Source organism: Melospiza melodia, chromosome Z (genome assembly GCF_035770615.1).
Source record: "Melospiza melodia melodia isolate bMelMel2 chromosome Z, bMelMel2.pri, whole genome shotgun sequence".
NCBI lineage: Eukaryota > Metazoa > Chordata > Aves > Passeriformes > Passerellidae > Melospiza > Melospiza melodia.
In genome coordinates, this window is record NC_086226.1 from 32,502,125 (window position 1) to 32,522,983 (window position 20,859).

Here is a 20,859-nt window from a genome sequence, read left to right on the forward strand (position 1 = left end):
AAACATAATGATTTACCTTTAAACCCCCACCCAAAACTGGTAACACAATACTAAGTGCTTCTTACCTTTGTTACTTCCATTGGTGCCAGGAACAATATCTGTTACATTAATGTCATGAACAAAGTCTGCAAAGAAGAAAATCTCACTATCAATGTCCCCATACCTGCTATTAGGCTTTCATCTGTTAACTTGACTGAAATTAAGTTAGAAAATATTTTGAAAAATTGTATCAGAGGAACAACACAGCAGCTTTAATTCCTTCCAGACCCAAGGGAAAGTTTTCTAACTACTGTAGAAGTGTTTTAAAGTAGCTCTACACTCTATTACTTTCTTCTCAGAAGCCCTGTCCATTTATAAATTTCCGAAGACTCCCTAGTCCCAGGATTCCTGTTCTACAAGCACACCTCGACTTCTCCCAGCTACTCAATAGTATTGAACAGCAGGCCAGCGAGGAGATGCATCTTAAATCCAGCCTCTTTTGGGACACACAAACAAAGGCATGCAAACATATCCCTAGTCCAGACAGTGTTATACAGAAAAAGCTTCCCTTAATAATTTTCTAATATTTTCTTTTTCAGAAGAGGCTCTGTGGGATGCTTTTTCCATGCTTCCATGGGAAACCCTGGAAAAAGACTAATGCTTCACTGTCATACAGGCATCTCTAGTAGTGTTTTATTTCCAGGACACTCCTGTGCTACTTTGCTGGTATACCACACCAGTTATTTCCAAGTTTCTGCAACCTCACCCTTATAAGGGTATTGGATAGCAATTTCATTGTATTTATGCATTATGTGTATAGATACACACAGAAAATGCTCTATTAGCCTGGAAACTGCATTAGTGTGTCACTGGTTAGATTTTGCTTCTGTCACTCATTAAGTTTTATTTCTGTTGCATGTGGGCATGTTATGTACAGAAAATCAAATGGGGTAGTTGGCTTCAGGTTTTTTAAATGCAATTAACAGCAGCTTGTTTCTCATAGAGAAAGCAAAGGGCCTTGTGGCAAGAAAACTGTTTCCTCCTTCTTTATTTTGATTTATGACACGCTAAATCACAAATAGGTTTCTCATACTTACTTCTACTAGTTCGGAGTATACAAAAATCAGAATATTTAACTAAAATCACAATTTTGTGTTCTTAATTTAAAAAAAAAAAGTACCTAGTGAGAAGCCACTAAAATTAATAGCTCTTACAGAATTAAAGCACTTTCAGATTTGTTACAGATGACAACTTCTGTTTCTTCTGTATTTAAAAAGCAGTTTAGGACTAGCAATTTAATTTGTGGATGTGATTTTTTCTGATTAAACAGAAACTGAACAAGACCATGCAACACCATGTCAAAGCCATGATATTGCACTCAGCTAACAATTCTTGCATTCTTTCTGTATTACAGATTTCTAGACCATCTTCCTGCAGAAAATAAATTTTTCCCCACCTAAACTGTATGCGCAGATGCTTTTGTATGAGAATTAAAGAAAATATAAGCTGCTGTTGAACACTTAGAGTACTTACTGAATTCCTGCTCAGAATACTTAGAAACACGTGGTTGGAAGATGCCACTGTGTCAAACCTACATCATATTATGCATTTTATTACCTAGTAATTAAGTATGAATGTTAGGACAAGAAGCCAGTGATTGTCATCCTAGACCAAACAACTTAAATAAGAACTCCAAACAAACAGAGGTAAGGGATAAAGTAACATGCCAGTCCCACGGAAAAGCACGACTTTTTCCTACAAAATAAGACCTTCTCACCATTTTAAATTTTATTTATGCCATTTATAATAATAATAATGCCATTTATTAGAACTGGCATTATTTAATTTAGAATAATTTAAGATTAAAGTGGTAAACTTTCAAAAAAAATCCCCAGGGTCTAAAATGAAACATCTGTAACAACATATAAATTAGGTCAGCTATAAAATTCATCAGTCACTAACCAACACAATAAAGTACGTCCTATAGGGATGACGGGAATTCTAATGAAACACTGTTTAACAGGCTACTGTCTGTGCTGTTATTTGCCTCAGAAAAAACCTTCAAAACAGAGTATTTTAAATCTTAGCCAACATAGTCAACGCTATGAGTCAGATTTTCAAAGCTCTCAATTCCATCAACTCTACATTGATTACACACACAAATGCTTGTGTGCCTGTGCAGGTACCAGGGTATAAAAACCCAACATCTTTTATTTTGTAGCAATGCCACACTAAGAATCATTTTTACTGCAACAGAGTTCATTGTTTCTTCATAGATGCTTGCAAAAACTTCCTATATGGCAATATTTTACGTGTGTTTGTTGAAATCTATAATGAAACTGTGTTTTTTTCATTATACTGAATAATTTCAACAGCCTAGTCTGTTATATGGCTGTTCAAATAGATACACCCATGCAAACAAAGGGGGAGTGAAAATAGAGTGGAAACAAGCAGCCAGGTTTAGGTTGTTTAAGCTATACCAAGAAAACTACACTTTTGAGAGAGAAATTGAAAAAGTGGCTTTGACAACACAGAGGACTTTGCCTGTACCACCACACATAGTTACTTATTCTCAATTGATTTTTCACGCAATGTAGCAGGAAAATCAAGATTACATAAAGTGGACAATCCTTTTCCAGTATAAGGCAGTCTCGATCTTTACAAAGGATTGCAGTAAAACTTATACAAAAATGTATACTTACTGTATATAAATTTCCCTGTGTTGAACAGAAAGTTGGACATAAGTACCCAATAAACAACCATGGCTCCAACAAGTGATACCATAGAAAATAAGAGGCTTGACCATTGACCAAAGGATCCAAAGTAATACTTGCAAACATCTGGGAATTCCCAGTTTGAGGTATCTGTTAAAGCTGAAAAAGACACAAAACCCAAAAATACATCTAAACAAAACATTACATTAGAGTCAGTAGAACTATTCCAGTAGAACTATTCAGGACAAAATGTGGGGTTTTTTAAGAATACTCTGACACACATTCACAGTGATTTCAAGGACTAAGAATATTGCCAGTAACTTTAAAATATAGCACTCATTAAGTGTTTGAGTGAAGAAGCCTAAAGTAGACACTTTTATTGTGGCCATACTACTATTTTGAATATTTTCAGAAGCACTGAAATAAAAATGCCACCGTGCATTTGCAGCTAAAGCCTTTTGCAGAAGTTATGGCAAAGTAGACCAGATCATGAACTATTCCTCAACCTACTCCTCTGCCCTGAAATGAGTTCAGTAACAAACTGACAAAGGTCTTAATGATCTTTATTTCTGTACTACGGATTTCTAGTGAGATGCACAAAAGCACCAACCAAAGAAGAGCCCCAAGGTGAGTTTTGAACAACAGAAGTACATTCTAATTAGAGCCACTGTCAGTGACTGCTTCAGCTGCTGATAGTACTGAGAGGGCTCTTCAACACAGAATACACACAATATTAGGGTAATAGAGGCACACAACACAAAGGGATACAGCTACAGCCTATGCTGCTCCACTGTGCAAGTTGATCAGACGTGTAGAGAACTGGACAGTGCTTATAGAGAAAAGATGCCTCTACCTCCCAAAGTTCCCAAAAACTTAGTAAGTAGACAATTGAAATCCTGCTTGAGAAGAGACTGTGTTTGGCTATAATACCTAGGTCCTAAGAAACTGAAGTAATACCTAATGAGGGAAGACAGTAATTTAGCACACAGAGCTTAGACACAGACTACAAAAAATAGAGATATTCAAAGAACAGCTTTTATTTGCAAGTCAGGTCTAACATATAGTGAAAGACACATACAAACAGAATCTAATACATATTGGTATTTCACACTTAAAATATTTGCACAATGAAGCTTTGGATTTCTTACATATCATTTGCCGTGATTTCACAACTCTGTAACAGCAATAAAGAGTCAAAATGCCCATCAGTAAGATGAGAATAATTCCAGAAGTGAAGCCTGCCTGTTAAGAGGGAGAAATACAGTTAATTTTATTTGTGAATATACTAGAAAAAAAGAACAGTAAGCCATGCTGCCAAACATTTTCATATGCATACATTTTTCATATTTTACCTGTTTTATTCCCCATGGGATACTTAATATGGATGTACCCATCATGGTATTCCATATCATAAATCTAGGAAGAAAAAATCCAGTGAATATTTTAAGAACCAGTCTTACTTCACGCTGTCATCTTAGTTAACAAGAGTTATGTTGTTAATATAGAACATTCAATAATCATGCATTTTCTGGCTATTATAGGGCAAGGTGTTTAACATACATTGTCACTAGACTGGAGTTTTTACCATAGCCATCTGTGCAACTGTCAACTTTAAAAGCAGTTCCTAATGGACTGTACACATAGATTTCATCAGGAGCTGGGAGGACATGGTCAGGAGCAATCTAACAAATGGATAAAAAACAAGATTTATTAGTAACATCAATGTAACTAATAACTAATTGTCCTAAATACAGCAAGTCAACTCCTGTAAGTCATGGGAAATTACAAAAAAAAAAAAAAAAAGAAAGAGAAAAGCAATAGAAGGTTGTACTATGCTAATTCTCTTCCTGGGGCGAAAAGACCAACAAACAGTTGATAGAATTTCTAGCTAGATAGCTAGAAAAATGCATTTTTCTTCTGCAAAATATGTGTAAGCACACAATGAACAGATCATGCTAGCTCAACAGTTCAGTTATAGCAGCTAGCCACTGATTTAATCTTATAGGTGGGAGAAATCTGGGCAGCCTGGATCACTGTTATAAAATTAATGCTGTTTGTATATTTTCTTTTAATGGTGAAGGCATTGCACAAGAAGTAAATAACAGCTTGTGATAAAACAAAACCTTCTGAAGGCACTCAGCTACTACATACTTCATTCAAAGCAAACTGCAGAACAATTCTCCCCCAACCTTTATTTCTGCAGCTTATATAAATCCAGGCTGTGTAAGACCCAACATGCCAGAGGCCACCCACTTAATGAGGCCCTGTCTTTGCCTTACCAACGCCCTGTCTGCAGGGGATGTGAGCCTGCTGTAGTAATGAATCCGCTTATTCATGGCTGAAGCTTCATCAGTGACTCTTTGCATGTCATCATTCACACTGACTATGTTTGTGGGCTCCACGTGAAATGGTCTAAAGGAGGGGAAAAAAGGGAAGAAAGGAAAACCGTTAAAATCATGGAACACACGATACAACTCAAGAGAGCAACTCAGCAATATTTAGGATGGTTTTGTCATTCATTGACACAGGGCAAATGACAAAATATCAATGCCATTGAGGGAAGTTGCCATCTGTGAAAGAATGGTGAGTTTATATACATATTAAAATGGCCTCCAGCCCAGATTCTGTGGAGCAACTTAACATCAGACCTAATATCCAGCTGTTAGTTTTCAACAATGAATCACACAGAGAAATACATGTTAATGAGCTTGGGCAAGCTTATTAGTGCTTTTAACTGGTGTTGCCAGAACTGGTGATGAGGAACAGAGGTAGAAACAGAAAGTGTTGAGAATGCAGAAGCAGAAAGCACAGAAAGAGGAATGAGCGGTGGCAGTGATGACCGCATATGAAAAGATTAGGAACTACTAATCTATCTGAAAACACTATATGGAATTGTGTGGGGAAGGAACCAAGCCCAAATAAATCCATGTGGTCATATATATTTTGAAGTCAAGGCAACGGGGAATGGACTATGTCTCCCTTTCCTCTACTCAGCCTGGGGCATGTTCACAGGCCTGTTCACAGCTGCTGAAGGAGAAAACAGGAACATCGCATGCCTCTCATTTTCTCTGCATACGTAGAGGTACAGAGCAAGCACAGTGAAAGCTGCTGCGAAAGCTACACCACCATACACCTTCATGCAAGGAGCACTACCAGACAAATGTGTCCGAATCATGATATTGCTAAATTTTTTTTCTAACTCAAGTATAATTTACTTCCATATTATGCTCTTGCTTAAAAACAACATTGACTCCTAGCACTGAGAGGCTAATTTCTCAAACAAGACAGAGGACACTGTTGTCCTCTAAGCCTTAATACATCAGCTTTTTTTTTTCTTTCAGCAGTAATTTACTTTCTAAAACTACCACAACAGCTTTCTGATCTTCCTCTTCCAGGTCGATGTTTAAATCATTCATAAAGCCATAGAAGCAGAGATCACAACAAACTTCCTACCACTAACAAAGAAACTAGGTCAGCAATAAAGCCATGCCATTTATTCTGTAATATGAGCAAAATCTATTTGAATTTACTGTTTTTCAATACCCATTTCTGTATTAGACTACAAAGGAACTTGGGCAAGCCCTCCAACCCCAGCTCTCAATAACATCCATATAAAACTTCCCATTCTTTTTCCCAATGAATCATTTACTCATTTGTACTATGACACCTACATGTTATCTGTAAGGAAGATAAGAAAAACAGTCCTGAAGTTCTTTGCTCTTTGTAAGACAGGAAGATAGGTTCCTATTCCTGTGTGCTTAAGGGGAGACAGTAGGTGGGAGTATCTATGAAAGTAAGAAAATCTGACTCACAAAAGGCAGAAATAGAGAATACAAACTTCTATCTCCACAAATTCATTCTTTCTTTTATCTTAATTAATTCTTACCTATTCCTTCATCATGGAAAAAAAGGCTTAGATTTGTTGTCTCCTACTTACTAAAATGAAAATGAACACTTGTAAATTTTTAAAACATTCTCAATTGACTCTTCTTCCTATGATTATGACATAATGGTGAAAATACGTGTTTTATGTGTGTGCTTTTGTGGTGTTCTTATAAACAATTTAGAAAGATATCTCAATTTAACAGAAATAAATTTTAAGCAATAGCTTTACTACTCAAAACACAGGCACATGCGGCCAACTCACTCCACATGTAGGTAATATACAAAAATACTCATGGACTTTCAGTTCCAAAGGACTTTACTCATTTTATCTTATAATTTATTAGGTTGAGCAAATCATTGGACACAGCTAAAAAATATTCCACTAGAAGACCTGTAAAATAAAGACTGTAGTCATGAAAACATGAAAAGTAACTTGTATAAACTTGTTTAAATGCTGCTGCACCTCTAGTCAGCCCTCTGCTATTTTCTCTATGGATTGCTGACATGCACTATATTTAGAACACTTAAGTGTTTTGCTAATTATACAGCAGCTGCATAGTGTGAAGACCTTCCTCTCTTTCCTCATCTCCATTTAATATTATTAGTATATCCCCATGAACTTTCACTGCAACTGTGGAAAGGTTACAGTGAGACCAAGTCCACATTTTGGTTAAAAGTGAGTAGGCAGATCTGTGACAAAGATTTCTTTCAAAATGGTGTTCAATAATTCCTAGCACAGATGTTAAAGAAAATTCTTCCAGCGTGTAAAACAGTCAGAGATAATTTTCTAAAGCAATGCAGGTGAAATCCAAGGATGATTTAAAAATTAAAGTAAAAGAAAATATGCATACAACATCCTATTTTGTGGGGAAAGCAGTGTTGTCAATGACCAAACAAATATAAAGAAAATAAATTATGTGCAGTACAAACCTATCTGTAGATTAAAAATTGTTTAAAGAAAGACATTTCATCTTCTTCAGTATTATGAACAGAATCTGGATTAAACAAGCAACTTATGGTCTAGCACAAAACAAAAGGGTATGATCCAGAATCTAACCTATGGGTGAGGAAAAGAAAATAAAATTAAACAATCCCTACGAAATTGTATGTACCTATAGCTCCTGCTTCCTGACTAGAGGGGTTTATTGTTGCCAGTACTTTGGCTACTTCCCCTCTTGATCCCTGCTACTGTGCATCTGTTGAGAATTAAAATTATGTAGAGCACCACTTAACTGGATTTCTTCCAGGGTACCACTGCACCACCAGCCCTGCTGAGCAAGTGACTGCCAAAACATACAGACCACCAAACAATTTTATGTTATTTGCAGATCTCTTTGGAAACATCAATCAGACTTAGAAGCTGTGGGAGCAGGCTGGGAGGCCTGCTACTTACCTACCCTGATCTCCACAAGGAGAGGGTAGCATCCTGGTCAGGATGAAGGTCAAAACAATGGTTGTAGGCCATACTCAAACGGGAGTCTGAGAAGCTCTCTCAGGGACTCAAAGAAGCTCTCAAAGACTGAGATTTTCAAAGCCCAAAGCAGGTAGGATATAATTTGGGATATATTTTGAAAAACTCTATTTAGGGACCTTATTTCTAGCAGGCAAGCACCAGCAAGTATTAGCAAGCACATACCAGTATCAGCAGCTACAACACATTCCTATAAAAAAAATCTGATTTATACAAGCAATTATATCCTATCTCTCATGGGGCAAAATGCTTGTGAAAAGAATGTTGGAAAATGTGATCTGGGGGAAGGGGAGAAATTACATAACTGTGATTATGATGTGAAACAATGCAGACAATTTCCATGCACTGAGATAAACTATAACAGCCCTCGAATTTCATACACACTGAAAGACACAATTACAATTACTGTTTCAGCAGCTAGACGGAAAAACAGTGCTCTTTTACCAGGGCAAACACACCAAGAAAACAAAGCTGTTTTCCACCAGACCATGAGAATGGACAATTTGCAGGACCTCATGCAGGACGTCCACATCTTCCATACATTACACCTGGCAGCTGTATTTTTCAGAAACCATTCCCAGAAAACCTACAGCTACACTCATCTTTTCTTGCCCTCACAAAACACAGTTAATTCTCTAGAGCTGGCTCAGGAAAAGAAAGAGTGCTTCTGTCAAAACTTCCTCACATTTTTAAGTTCAGTAGCAATTTTATAAGCAAAAAAAATGAAAAGAGATGCTCATGATAAGCAAAGTTCAAGTGTTGGATTTGGAGGGCTAGAGGGAAGAGCATAACAAGAACACTAGTCAACTATGTAAAATTTTGTATAAGGGTGCTACATTCATCTTATGTAATTACCAGCAATGTACTATATCTTGTAGGGCAATGAAGGAGTAATACTAACACATACCTCAAGAACTTTCAGACTAAGTAATACTACTTTTCAAGTACCTTTGCTGAAGTATTTTTAAACATTGAACAACTGGTTCTTGAGATCTGATCAAAAACATGGTAAGTATTCAGCTATTACAGTATAATAGAGGTTTTTTGTACCATTATGTCTTTTAGCTCTACATGACAGTATTAATGACTTTAGACAAGCTTTTAATTTTTAAACAAATATAGAAAACCTTCTTTACAGGATGCTTTACAATTTCTTTCCTCCAAACAGACCCCTTTAGCTTACTGCAGAGATTTCTTTGACACCCCATATCAATCATTTACTTTTTAGGGATGCAATAGGATTGTTACAGAGAAATAAAGCTACGAAATTCGTACAGCTTTATTGCCTTACTGAGTTACCAAATTATTACAGGAATGCTGCAAATGACACAAGACAAACTAAGGAGTAAAACTGATTCACTGTATTTGAAACTAAGGAAAGGAGAAGAAGTAATAAGAATAGGTAGCTATTTCATAATTGGCAACTACATATCTGGATAGGAACACCAGGCACTGGAACAGGCTCTCTAGGGAACTGGCCATGGTACCAAGCCTGTCAGACTCCAAGAAGCATTTAGACAAGTCTCAGGTACATGATCTGATTCTTGGGGCTGTCCTGTGAAAGGCCAGGAGTTGGATATGAGGATCCACATGGGCCTGTTCCAGCTCAGGATCCTCTGTGATTACAGATATCTGTGTGCTTCTCTTAAGGAAATCTGTATTAAAGAATTCCACAAGTGACTTGGGTTTTACTTTCTAAGTTGTCTGAATTTACTAAAGTATTAAAACAGTGTGCTTACAGTTATTTTGTAAGATCTTCATTCTCTTTGCAACACACTTTTCCTAAGTTTTTCTGCATTTATATCACCATTATAGTAATTACAGCATGAGAATGACAAGTTTCTTAAAATGTTGGATGCACTAAATATACTAAAATAACCTTTTGAAGCATAATGTCATTGCTCACACATTTTAACAAATTAGGAATCATAAGCTTTACCACACCACACTTCAATCACTATTCCTTTTTCCTGTAAAAGACAAAAGCTATTTTACTCATCACTTACCGAGAAATATGAAGGTTCTTAATTAAGGTCACAATTCTTTCCAATTAATAAGAAGCAATAATAGGAATTCACAAAAATATTGGCAAAATGGAAAAACAGAGAAAAACAGGGAAAGCAAGCAATGGTGTAAAATGATCACGTTGGTGTGGAGTGGTAAAGGCATAATGAATGCAGAAAGGATAGATTTGCACAGGTTGCCGACCTTCTCCTGTGTTAAAAGAACTTTGAAAATAAAGGGAATCAACCGCTTTTGCATTAAAAAGGCTTCTCTGCCACCTACAGACACTGTTTAATTTACAGCTGATTAATTTAACTTAATGATGCCTCCTATGTTCTGATAACCTGCGGGACTTCAAAAAAGAATAGGAAAAAAGGCAGAATGCTTGATCCCTATTTAGCAGGAGGCATTGCGGAAGTTTTTTCATATGCAAAAGAACCAGCACAAAACATCAATTGCTTCTTTGAAGGTTCAAGTATTCCTGACCGACAACTGCAGTATCTGTTGACAATGAACAGATTTAAAAAGCAGTTTGAAGAAAAAAACAAACACCCTCTTTTCCGTACAATAATCACCAATAAACCAATGCAGGAACGATATTCTACTTTTTAAAGGGAGCTACAAAATGGGAAAAACACTGAATACTGTGAAGAAAGAAGAGCAGTAACATTCTCTTTAAAAGGATTAAAAGTGGCTTTATATTTCCCTCAAACTTGCAAAACAATACTACACAAAGTAATTTACAACAATAAAAAACAATTTGTTTATTGTTCTTATGTAAACACTGAAAAGCATTCCTTTCAAAAATCCCATATCCTCCAAGCTGCTAAGAAAACCAGATAAATATGCAAATTCCTCAAATGTCAAACAACCCAAACAAAAGTACAGAAAAGCACTAAGACAGACAAACAGTAATTACTACAAATCACACCCAACACTTGAAGAGCTATCTCAATCAAAGCAAAGCTACCAAGCATTCACTTGAGATCTAGTTTCTCAATACCAAATTAAAAAACAGGAACAAAGTAAGAGCAAAAATACATTGCATTGTACTACTGCATTTTCACTACTGGATACTTTAATGCCTAACAATTCTCATTCCCAGGAGCCACTATTCCCTGAAGGTTTAATGAAGAAGCCCTTAAAACTGTCCACTTGCTCTGACCACGACCGACACAGACTCCAATGGCCTCTTCTTCCTTATTTAAAGTGTGGGGGCTGATTGTTCTAGTACAGAAGTGAACTTCAAACTTGTTTGACCCCTCTATTGTTTCCAGGCCTTTCAGATATCCCATGCCTCCTGCCCATCATCCTTGGGCCTCTGCACACCTGGAAGGCAAACAGGCTAGGTCGTGGAAAATGAGAGAAAGAATTCAGGAGAGGACATTTAGGCAGATCTGCAGAACTGAGACTGTGAATTTGGGCACACAATCCAAGTACACACTTCTGCTTTTAGTAAGAGAGCCAAATGCCACAGGCTATGACCTTTTATGAAGCTGAGTCTCCAGACTTGAAAAATCACAGGGAAAAAAACCAACCACACAATATGGAAACAATACCTAACTTCACTTAGAAAAGTGAGTCTTAACATTTAAGTGTTTCAAAAAACCTCTCTCATTGCTACTGCAGCATCATCACAACACCTGAAACCCACTGCTCCTCAACCAGAACACATATTTCCTCCAAAACAATTTATGTTTGATTTGGTCCCGAAAATCATACATACACATTAGCAGTCTTCTTATGACAGGAAGGGATCAGATATTCCACAAAAAGAGAAAGATTTAATTTATGTTTATTCACAGTTGCCTTTGACACCTGCAAGTACTCTACCGTTTCCTAGCCTTTATAAACATAATTCTGTATGCTCCTAGACCTGTGCTCCCTTTGTTGCCCTGGATTCACTTAGACCCTTATCCTCCTTCCTTTACTCGCACAGAAGAGGATGTTCATAGGCTCTCACAGCTTTCCAAAGCTGGAGGCTGACAGCATCAAAGCACTATCCTCAAGAGCTTTTCATTTGCTGAAGCAGCCACTGACAACAGGATTTTGTATGCAACAATGCCATCTTCAGTTCTTTCAGGAAACTGCATTACTGAAATATGATGGATGCAAATAGGAAAAAATTAACCATAAATTGGTCCAAGAGGTGCTACAGTGCTATTCCTTCACCTAAAAATGGAAAGCTGATGCCTTCAGCTAGTATTAGGAGGGCAGTCCCATTCTGATCTCAGTTTTGGTTCTACAACCAGCCCACAAAAAGTCTTAACTGCAACACAGGAAGTCCTTCATTCCAAACCCCTATGTTAAACTCTTAAGAAAACATGTAAAATAACAACTTAGCAAGAGTTACTATTTTTGACGGCACAGTAATAATGCTGGACTGAGGAGTTTTTCACATTTGCTCACTCTCAGAAAGCACTACACTTTTTCTTAAAAGGCAGTAAAGGTCAGCTCACTTAGTACTAGCAAATAATGTATTTTTCCAGCATCACCTGCAGAATGCATACAGCACCATCTACACATACTGACAGCAACATCTGGCAAACTTGCTTGCATAGTCTCAACATTTCAGCTAGTTGTCCTAAATAAAAAAATTATGCTCCACTATACACACACATGCTGTTCCATGTTTGAAGAGCACTTTAAAAGCCTCACAATGAGTTCTTAATGGAGAACTCTCTCTGAAATTATGGTAATAGAAAAACCTTATCCTTATTAAAAAAAACCATAGTAAGAACATCTGTTCATCGAGTGGCTGGAAATAAAATACTACCATATAGTGACAAAGTAGGAACTGTTTGCACAGAGATCTTGGCTTCCAAACTTTATTCTTCTGTCTCTGTAGAATTCTGTTGCCAAAAACAAAGATTAAACAACTCTTTGCCTCACAGTAATTCTGTAAGTTCATCTTTCCTCATACCTTTTGCACTTATAGTCTTCTGGATTAAACTGTATATTCATGATTCCATAATTGCTTTCATCACCTCCCACAGGAACCAAGATAGGTTTGGTATCCTCTTCCATATTTGGTGAATATGTCTCCTTTTAGATTCTGTCAGTTACTGTAGCCTGAAAAAAGGAAAAAAAGAAATGAGTCCACTGAGTTAAGCAAAACTATGTCCCTGCTATGAATTTAACAATGGTAGAGTCCCATGATTTCACAAGCTCCTGGGCTGAAAATCACCAGTAAATAACTTCAACATGCCACTTGAGAATTCTCATTCCACAATGCAAACATCATGAGGCATGTACAGTGGGGAAAGTAATTTTTTAAAACACTCTATCCAGCCCTTAATCTCTTTTAGCACCACAACAAGGCAGTATGAATTAAATATAAATTTCTGAAGGAGCTGTACTTCTTATGTGCAATGGCACTGCTGAGAACAGTCTATCAGTTATAAGAGCCTACTGTTTCACTAAATTACTTCAAACTTTGCAGCAGACAATATGCAGTTTATTCCAGTTCCAGTACATTTCCCATAATAAGGATCAGATTATTGCAGTCTACTGTGTCTTTTGAATGAAAGGTAATAAATGGTTTAATAATGCATTAATAACAACTATTAGATGCATTTAAACCACTCCTGGCGAAAGAGTGGGGAGCAGACCACTTTTAAACTAATGGATTTCTACTCAGATTAAATTACAGGCCTCACAAGGAATTATCTGTGGTCTTTGTGCAGCTCAACAAACATAATGAGCTTAACAGCTCTCATTTCTGTTATCTCCTGAAGAATTCCTCAGGTAGGACTCCTTCAAACAAAAACCTCAGAAGCCAGGACACTTTCAAACAGCAATGGTAGAAGTATCTGTTCTTCCATCTTTCAGAATGCTTTAAAATGTTAGGCTGATGGAAAGACAGATGACAACCAGAGCTGGCACAAAATAACGAAGGGTAGTGCTGGCTGTTTGAAACCTGGAATGGCAATGGAAGAAGATAGAAAGAATAAGGTGTGTATGATCCTTCTGCATCCTCACAGAAGTACACCATAAAGGCCCAATCTCAGAAATCACACCAACCCAAGTTTAGCAGACACAGTTCTATCCCTTCCTAGATGCATACTGCCAATCCTCTTCCATTAGCTTATCCTGCTAATACCCCGGCAAAAAATCAAAACAAAACAAAACAAAGAAGCTGAAGGAGAGGATGAAAAATGAAAGCTATCGCTTTTCAACCACATCTACTCTCCTGGGTTGAAAAACTGCTGCAGGATGCATGGGAAAACACTGATGGACAAGGTGGCAAGAGCTGCAGAAGCATTAAGATTGGCTCAACCTGCCAAGGAAGTGCTTTTTAGAAGACAGACACAGGTAATAGCTCTCTGCTCTCAAGAGGAGGGGATCAGTAAAGGACCCATTTCACGAAAATTGTACTGAAAGTTCAAGTCCTGCTTTAAGAGCTCAATGGCATTTATGCAATCCCATACTGAACTGGACGAGGACTGGACACAGATGAAAATCAGCCATTCTTTCTTTTACTTTAAACCCACATCAGTGTTGAGTTTGGGGGCTGTAATCTGTACGCTAGCATGCCTGTGCAAGGGAGGGGATAGTGCCATAGAAGCCATTTCATCTTGCAGTGGGTGAGAGATTCCCCGTAGTTTCAACATCCACAACAAGATATTTGAACAGTTACTAAGTTTAAAGGAATGACTTGAAGAAATGATTCTATCTTGGTCACTTCAGCTCTTTGAGAGGATACAATATGCAAGTGGTAATAATCAAGGCAATCTTAAGAGACTTACTTGCACCAGCAGACAGCATACCTTCTCCTACACTAAATTTTTCCTATTACACTCCCTAAAGCTTTATTCCTCTACCTTTTTTAGATCCTTTCCAAGGGATCCTCTTATCACCCTTAACTTAGTGCTTTCTCTCTTTTGCCACTCCAACCTTCTAAAAAACATCAGTTCTGATTCTTTACCCGGAAGTCCTTCTTATCCACAATACTGCTTCTGGCTCCTTGGCCCCAGCTAAGCATGCTCTCATCCTTCTCAGCTCCTCTGATAATGCTTAGCAAATGGATTTCTGCTCCTCATGTTCTTTTTATTTTCTGTCTCTCCTATACACTGTCAAAAATTGCTTTCCCAACCCACCTTTACTAGGCACTACTTACAAAGAGTTCACACCAGTATTTTTACTTCTTTTCATGTGACATGGTGTTCCTCTCCAAACTCTCTTAACAGATACCCTTTTACACACTTTTCTACTGCCTCCTCTTATTTTTCTACAGCTCTAGCCTTTCTGCTTTCTCCTTACTGATGCCCTTCCAGATAAAATTTACCCTGGTTCACATGAGCTTCCTGCAACAGCTAAATAATTCTGAAACAAAAACACAGGCCCTGGAGATTTCACATACTGCTACAGGCATCCACCCAGTCCTCTGCCACTCCAATTAAAATATGTTATTACCTTATTCTATTCTAGTCTCAACTGAACATCCTGTGTTCATTTTACGAACAGACAAATCTAGGTGTCAAACATGATCCCCTTTACTTGTTCTGCATTTTGCATCTCTCTTAAGAATTCAAATCACACTTCAGATCTAGCCATAAAAACGCAGATAAATTTTTAAATTCCTAATGCCTGAATTGAAAATTGAAATAACTTCTAATCCCAAGCAGTCAGTGGTTTTAGCCAGAATCTTCCACAGAACCCCAGTATAGACATCCCTTCCTTCCACAGACCACAGTTTGTGAGACAGATTAAACAGACATCAAACACACACCCCTTCCTTAAAGCCTCAAAAACTTGCGCTTTATGAGTTAGCCTCATAAATGCTGACAACAGTGATCACCAGTTTGATTTTTTCTGTGCTACTGCTGTAAAGAAAGAACCCAGATTTTATAGTATTCTGTGAATAAAAATAATCCAAAATATAACATGCACTAAGTTAGGCTTGACAGCATAATTTGAGGCTTGTGGAGCTGGTGCTCACTCGACTCATTATGGTCAATTAGAAGCTGGGTCTGCAAAAACAGCTTATTTTTTTAAGTACCTATTGTTGATAAGAATTGAGTTCATGACCAGCAAACTGGCTACTCTACAAATAGATGCAGCTATGACACATGTGAAGATTGGAATGGAGCCAGTACAGTTTAAAGGACAACTGTAAGCAGAAAAGCAAAATGAAGAAGAATTAACCAGGTTAATCTCTCTTTTACCTGCAGAGATTAACCAGGTTAACCTCTCTTATGCCTGCAGAACATTCTATTGTTCTGCAAGCTGAAGCACTACATCAGAAGGGCAGGAAAAGGAAACAAGTGGGACAGAATTTAATAATCCAGGTTTCATCGCTGGTCATAAACTGTGAAGCAACACCTAAGCCTACGCAAGTTATTTTTCCACAGTCTCACTCTGGGCTACACTCCACATGACTTTTAGATGGTAATCTGAACCTTTAATCCTCACTGGCTCAGCCCTATGAGCTTCTGCTTTCACTGTCTTCAAGCTCTCTCAACCGGGTTTCAAAGTCTAAAATCACGAAGGAGTGAAGACAAGGATATGGTAGATTTAGAAACCTCACTGTAGCCTGTGATCTAATAATGTTAGCACTGGATAGCAAAACCGTATTAGTTGGCTTCCACTGTGAATTTAACAACAGCAGTTTTACATGTGTGTGATGAAACTTGAAGATGAGACAGATCATTCAGAGTTACAGCCCAGGCCATGTAAGAGAGCTAGCAAACAGGTTTACCCAGGCAGGAACAAAACTGTGCTCAGCGAGTCAATCATCCCAACTATCCTATAAGCATGGACTGTGCTTAGCTGGTATTTATCAGAGAACCACCCACAGTGGGCAGGAGAAGAAAGGCTGAGAGGATCACAACTCCCACGGCCTCCACCATGCCATCATGGTGCTGTACAAACAGCAGCTGGAGCACTGAGAGCTATTTATGCTTTATTTATTATTAAAAGTCATTATTTCTAAAAAGCACCTCACACTCATGGTTTAAATACCAGAATCTGCTAATCTAAGTATTTAGTTCAAACACGGAAATCATTTTTTTAAAGTGCCACTTGGAGTAATCTGGTCTTCTCTTAAATTCTGAGCAGGATGAATACAGTTCAAGGCATAATACTCAAGCAAACTGCAGGCTGTGCATATATGAGAAATAAGCACAGTCTATACTGAAAGAGGAGAACTTCAACACAAGTCAGCATAGTTCTTCAGTTCCTGGAGCAAATCCTCAGTCAGAAGGGACTGAAGAATGCTACATTAGTCATGAAAGTAGCAGCATATATATTAAGAGCTCCTTAAAACGTGGACAGCATGCCGCCTCTTGTGGCACCTTATGGACACCCCAGCTTGTCCACACTCTCCTACAACTGAAATGGTTAAAGGCGATTAAAACTGCAACGTAAAACTATAAGCAACGTAAGTCAGCAATTCTTTGAGAAAAAAAAACCTTCTGAATACACAAGCTGAACCTCTGCTGAGCTTTAATGTAGCTCTGACTGAACGAACAGGTAGATAGTCAATGCCAAATGATAAATCTAATTAAATAAAAAAGACCCAGCATGTTCAACTAGATTTGTCTTCGACGGATAAAGCTCATATAATTTCTATATTTGTAGGCACTGCAAATAAATACTTAGAGAAACGAAACACTATCACCTTAGGCTAACTTACATTTTAAACAATTTTTGTTTTAAACTTAACGGGTTCTCCCTCAGGCCCGTGAAAACGGATGTAAACATTTCCCTGCTCCACGGACCGCCCGAAAATCTCCCATGCTGTTCCTTTACCTGCGCCCCCGCTCTGACGATCTGCCCGCGTTCTCCCGAACACGGCGTGGCCGGTCGGTGCCCTGCGGCTGGTCAGTGCCTGCAGCCGGCGCGGCTCCTCCCGGCCCCTCCGCCCCGCGGGTCGTGCCCCCGAGCCGGGCGGGCGGCGGGGACGCGGACGGAGACCCGGCAGCGCCGCCGCCTCCCCGCGCTCCAGAGCCGCCTCACGCCGCGAGATCCCCCAGGGCCGCTCCCGCCGAGCCGCCCCGCCCGGGCACCGCCGCCGCCGTCCCGCCTGACGCGGCTCCTGTACCTGAGGCTCGGCCCCGGCGGCGCGGCGCTCCCGCCGCGGCCACAGGAAGCGCCGCGGCGGCTCCGGGCGTGCTGGGGCTCCGGGCGTGCCGGGCCGCGTAGTTCCTGGAGCGGCTGCGCCGAGGAAGCCGCCCAGGCGCTGCGGAGCGGAGGACTACGATTCCCAGGAAGCGGCGGGGCGGTGTAGCCGGGCCGCCAGGCGACGGCCTCACCGTACGGACAAGCGGGAGCCGAGTGCCGAAAAGAAAAGATTTGCGCTTGCTGGTGTTGTCTGATGAGATGCCGATAACAACAACAACAACAATTATGATTATGATTATGATTATTATTATTATTAACACCAAAAAGAAAAACAAAACAAACCAACACAAAACCCCTCCCCACACACTCATTTGCTTGCATGTTTTTGCGGTCAGTATAGTGACAAAATCCATCCATGATCCTTGCCAAAACAAACCGTGCTGGTCTTCACGTGACTGGCTACGGAGTGATCTATCCAAGGCGCCCTGACCTGCTCAGCGAGATGGTTCATACTGAGCAGAGCACACTAAACAACAGGGACAGCATGCCCGGCAATACATTTTAGAAATTCACTACTTTTAATCCTGGGTTGGTTTGGTTTGTTTTCTTTTTTGGGTTTCTTTTCTTCTTTTCTTTTCTTTTCTTTTCTTTTCTTTTCTTTTCTTTTCTTTTCTTTTCTTTTCTTTTCTTTTCTTTTCTTTTCTTTTCTTTTTTTCTTTTCTTTTCTTTCTTCCTCTCTCTCTTTCTCTCTTTAATTTGGTACTACTTTAATCAAGTTCAGATAATCCTTTTCATAGTTGAAACCATGGTTAATATCAGAATCTAGGGGTATTTATAGTTCATGCTTGGAAAAACTGCTGAACTGCAAGAAAGACAGCAGAGAGAGCTTCCCCATGTGACAATATTACAAAACAGGCTACACACAAATCACCACCCCCTGTACTTCCTGTTCAAGTAAAGTCTAAAACATCATGTATGGCTAGCAGCTGGACTGCAGGACTGTTCTGCAAGAAAACTGCTGTGTAATTGAATTTCAGACTGCTGACGGAAATGAGGCAGCAGAGACTTAACGCTACTGATCATCCTGAAATCCAGCTGCACACATGCTCATTGGGACCAAACCTCTTACTTCTGTACCCAAGAAATTCATCATCATCTTTAGTGTCTGATGCACTCTTAGAATCCAATTGTACATTGTCGGCTTTGGCCATTAGAAAATTTTGGTTGATGAGTCAAGCAGTCTGACCAGCTGCTATCAAAGGAACTTTAAATGCAATGCTAACACCATGTACTGGCGCTAGGAAAGTAAATTAAACTGAAACCCACAAAACTAGGTGTGTAAAGAACTGTTTTCTTCACCTTGCAAGCTTCTGGTCTTGCTCTTTCAGGCTTGTCTTCTGTGTCCTATGCTGTGAAAGATTTGTATAAGTTAATACTATAGCAGATAGATTATCTGTGTTTCATTGCATTCTTGGTCAGCCACTACAGTTCTTGAGTTATGCTTAGGAAAAGTGTTTTATTGTAAGAACTATAAACCCAGCAGAAGTAGATTCATCCTGCTCCCTCATGAAATCTGCTGTGACAGCTGACTTCACAAAAGGCTGTTCAGTCTCTGTCCTGCAGTGTTTGTGTTCTGGCTTTCTCTTCTGATGACACATTACCTCCTAGGCAGAGTGTCTCTTCCTACATGCTTGGACAGGAGAAAAATGGGAGCCTAAACTAATTTTGAAGCTCTTGGCAAAGCTGTAAGACAAAGGAAGTATTAAATCCAGCTCCAAGAAATTTCCATCTTATGCTATGTTGAATCTTCTTTTTACTGCCTCAAGTCATACTTTTCTCTGCACTTGCAGTTATAATTGTAGTATGCACAAATTCATAAAATCGATGCATTATGGTAAACTTCTCCATTGATTAAACAGAGCATGGTCACATAGGTAACAAACTTGGAGGGGTGTTGGATTTTGTTAGAGAAAACTTTAGGTTTTTTTTCTGAAATATACTGATAATACATCAGAATAGCATATAAGTTACAGGTGTTTATATATAGCTTATATATATCTATGCTACACTCAAAATCTTGTTTGTTGGCAAAGAGAAAGTGTACCTCCTATTTAACTAAGGCAATAATTCGTTGAAATTAGTCTATGTGTCAGATCATGATTAGTCCAGCACTGTTACACAAAAAGAAATAATAATGGGGCTTATGCACATATTTGCTTCTTTCCCCTGTTCTTGGTGCTATGGTCACCCTTCTGGAGCTGCTCTGGACCGTGAAGTTGCTGGTTTCTTTCTTGGGCAGTGGTTAAAGGAAAGGATTGCAGGTCCTTTACTTACTGCATGTTATCAGCATCTGGAGCTCATCTCTGAGAGGAATATGATGGTTTCTTCTTCCTCACTTTAAGGGGTTGCACTCACATTTGGGGTAAATTCTTACAAGTTTATGTAAAATACTTCTATATGTTTTCCTGGTTAGCTGCAACTCCATTTTGTGTTTGAATGTAATACATAAGATGCTGTTTACATATGCTGGATAATACTTTGTTCTGGTTTTGCTCAAGCATATGACTCTGCTTGAGTAGGGCTGGTTGGGTAAAATTACCTCGAGGGTAGTCTGTAAACATCTTGTGCAACTTGTACGCTGCCACCATTATTATTATTAGCAGCCATAGGGGGGGGGAAATATTTAGCTCCCCAAAGAATCCTCTGAGATTAAGAAATTAGTTATCATTACCATGTAATTTC

The 20,859-nt window shown here is 38.8% G+C and overlaps 1 protein-coding gene across 4 annotated transcripts in view; it reads right to left on the reverse strand.

The window, feature by feature from the left end:
• SLC38A9 (solute carrier family 38 member 9) overlaps positions 1–18,179 on the reverse strand; it is a 45,503-nt gene extending 27,324 nt beyond the window's left edge. The window contains exons 1-8 of one of the 4 annotated variants that reach the window (XM_063181004.1): positions 18,098–18,179; positions 12,977–13,125; positions 4,973–5,105; positions 4,254–4,375; positions 4,046–4,109; positions 3,842–3,935; positions 2,682–2,852; positions 66–125 (exon numbers count right to left, since the gene is read on the reverse strand). In XM_063181004.1, coding sequence (XP_063037074.1) covers positions 66–125; positions 2,682–2,852; positions 3,842–3,935; positions 4,046–4,109; positions 4,254–4,375; positions 4,973–5,105; positions 12,977–13,080 — 748 coding nt within the window. In that variant the 5' untranslated portion in view covers positions 13,081–13,125; positions 18,098–18,179. Of the gene's footprint in view, positions 1–65; positions 126–2,681; positions 2,853–3,841; positions 3,936–4,045; positions 4,110–4,253; positions 4,376–4,972; positions 5,106–12,976; positions 13,126–17,689; positions 17,775–17,805; positions 17,931–18,097 lie in introns of those variants that run through there. The other 3 variants (XM_063181002.1, XM_063181005.1, XM_063181006.1) reach the window with 3 other exon arrangements.
• Between the last annotated feature and the right edge of the window lie 2,680 nt (positions 18,180–20,859).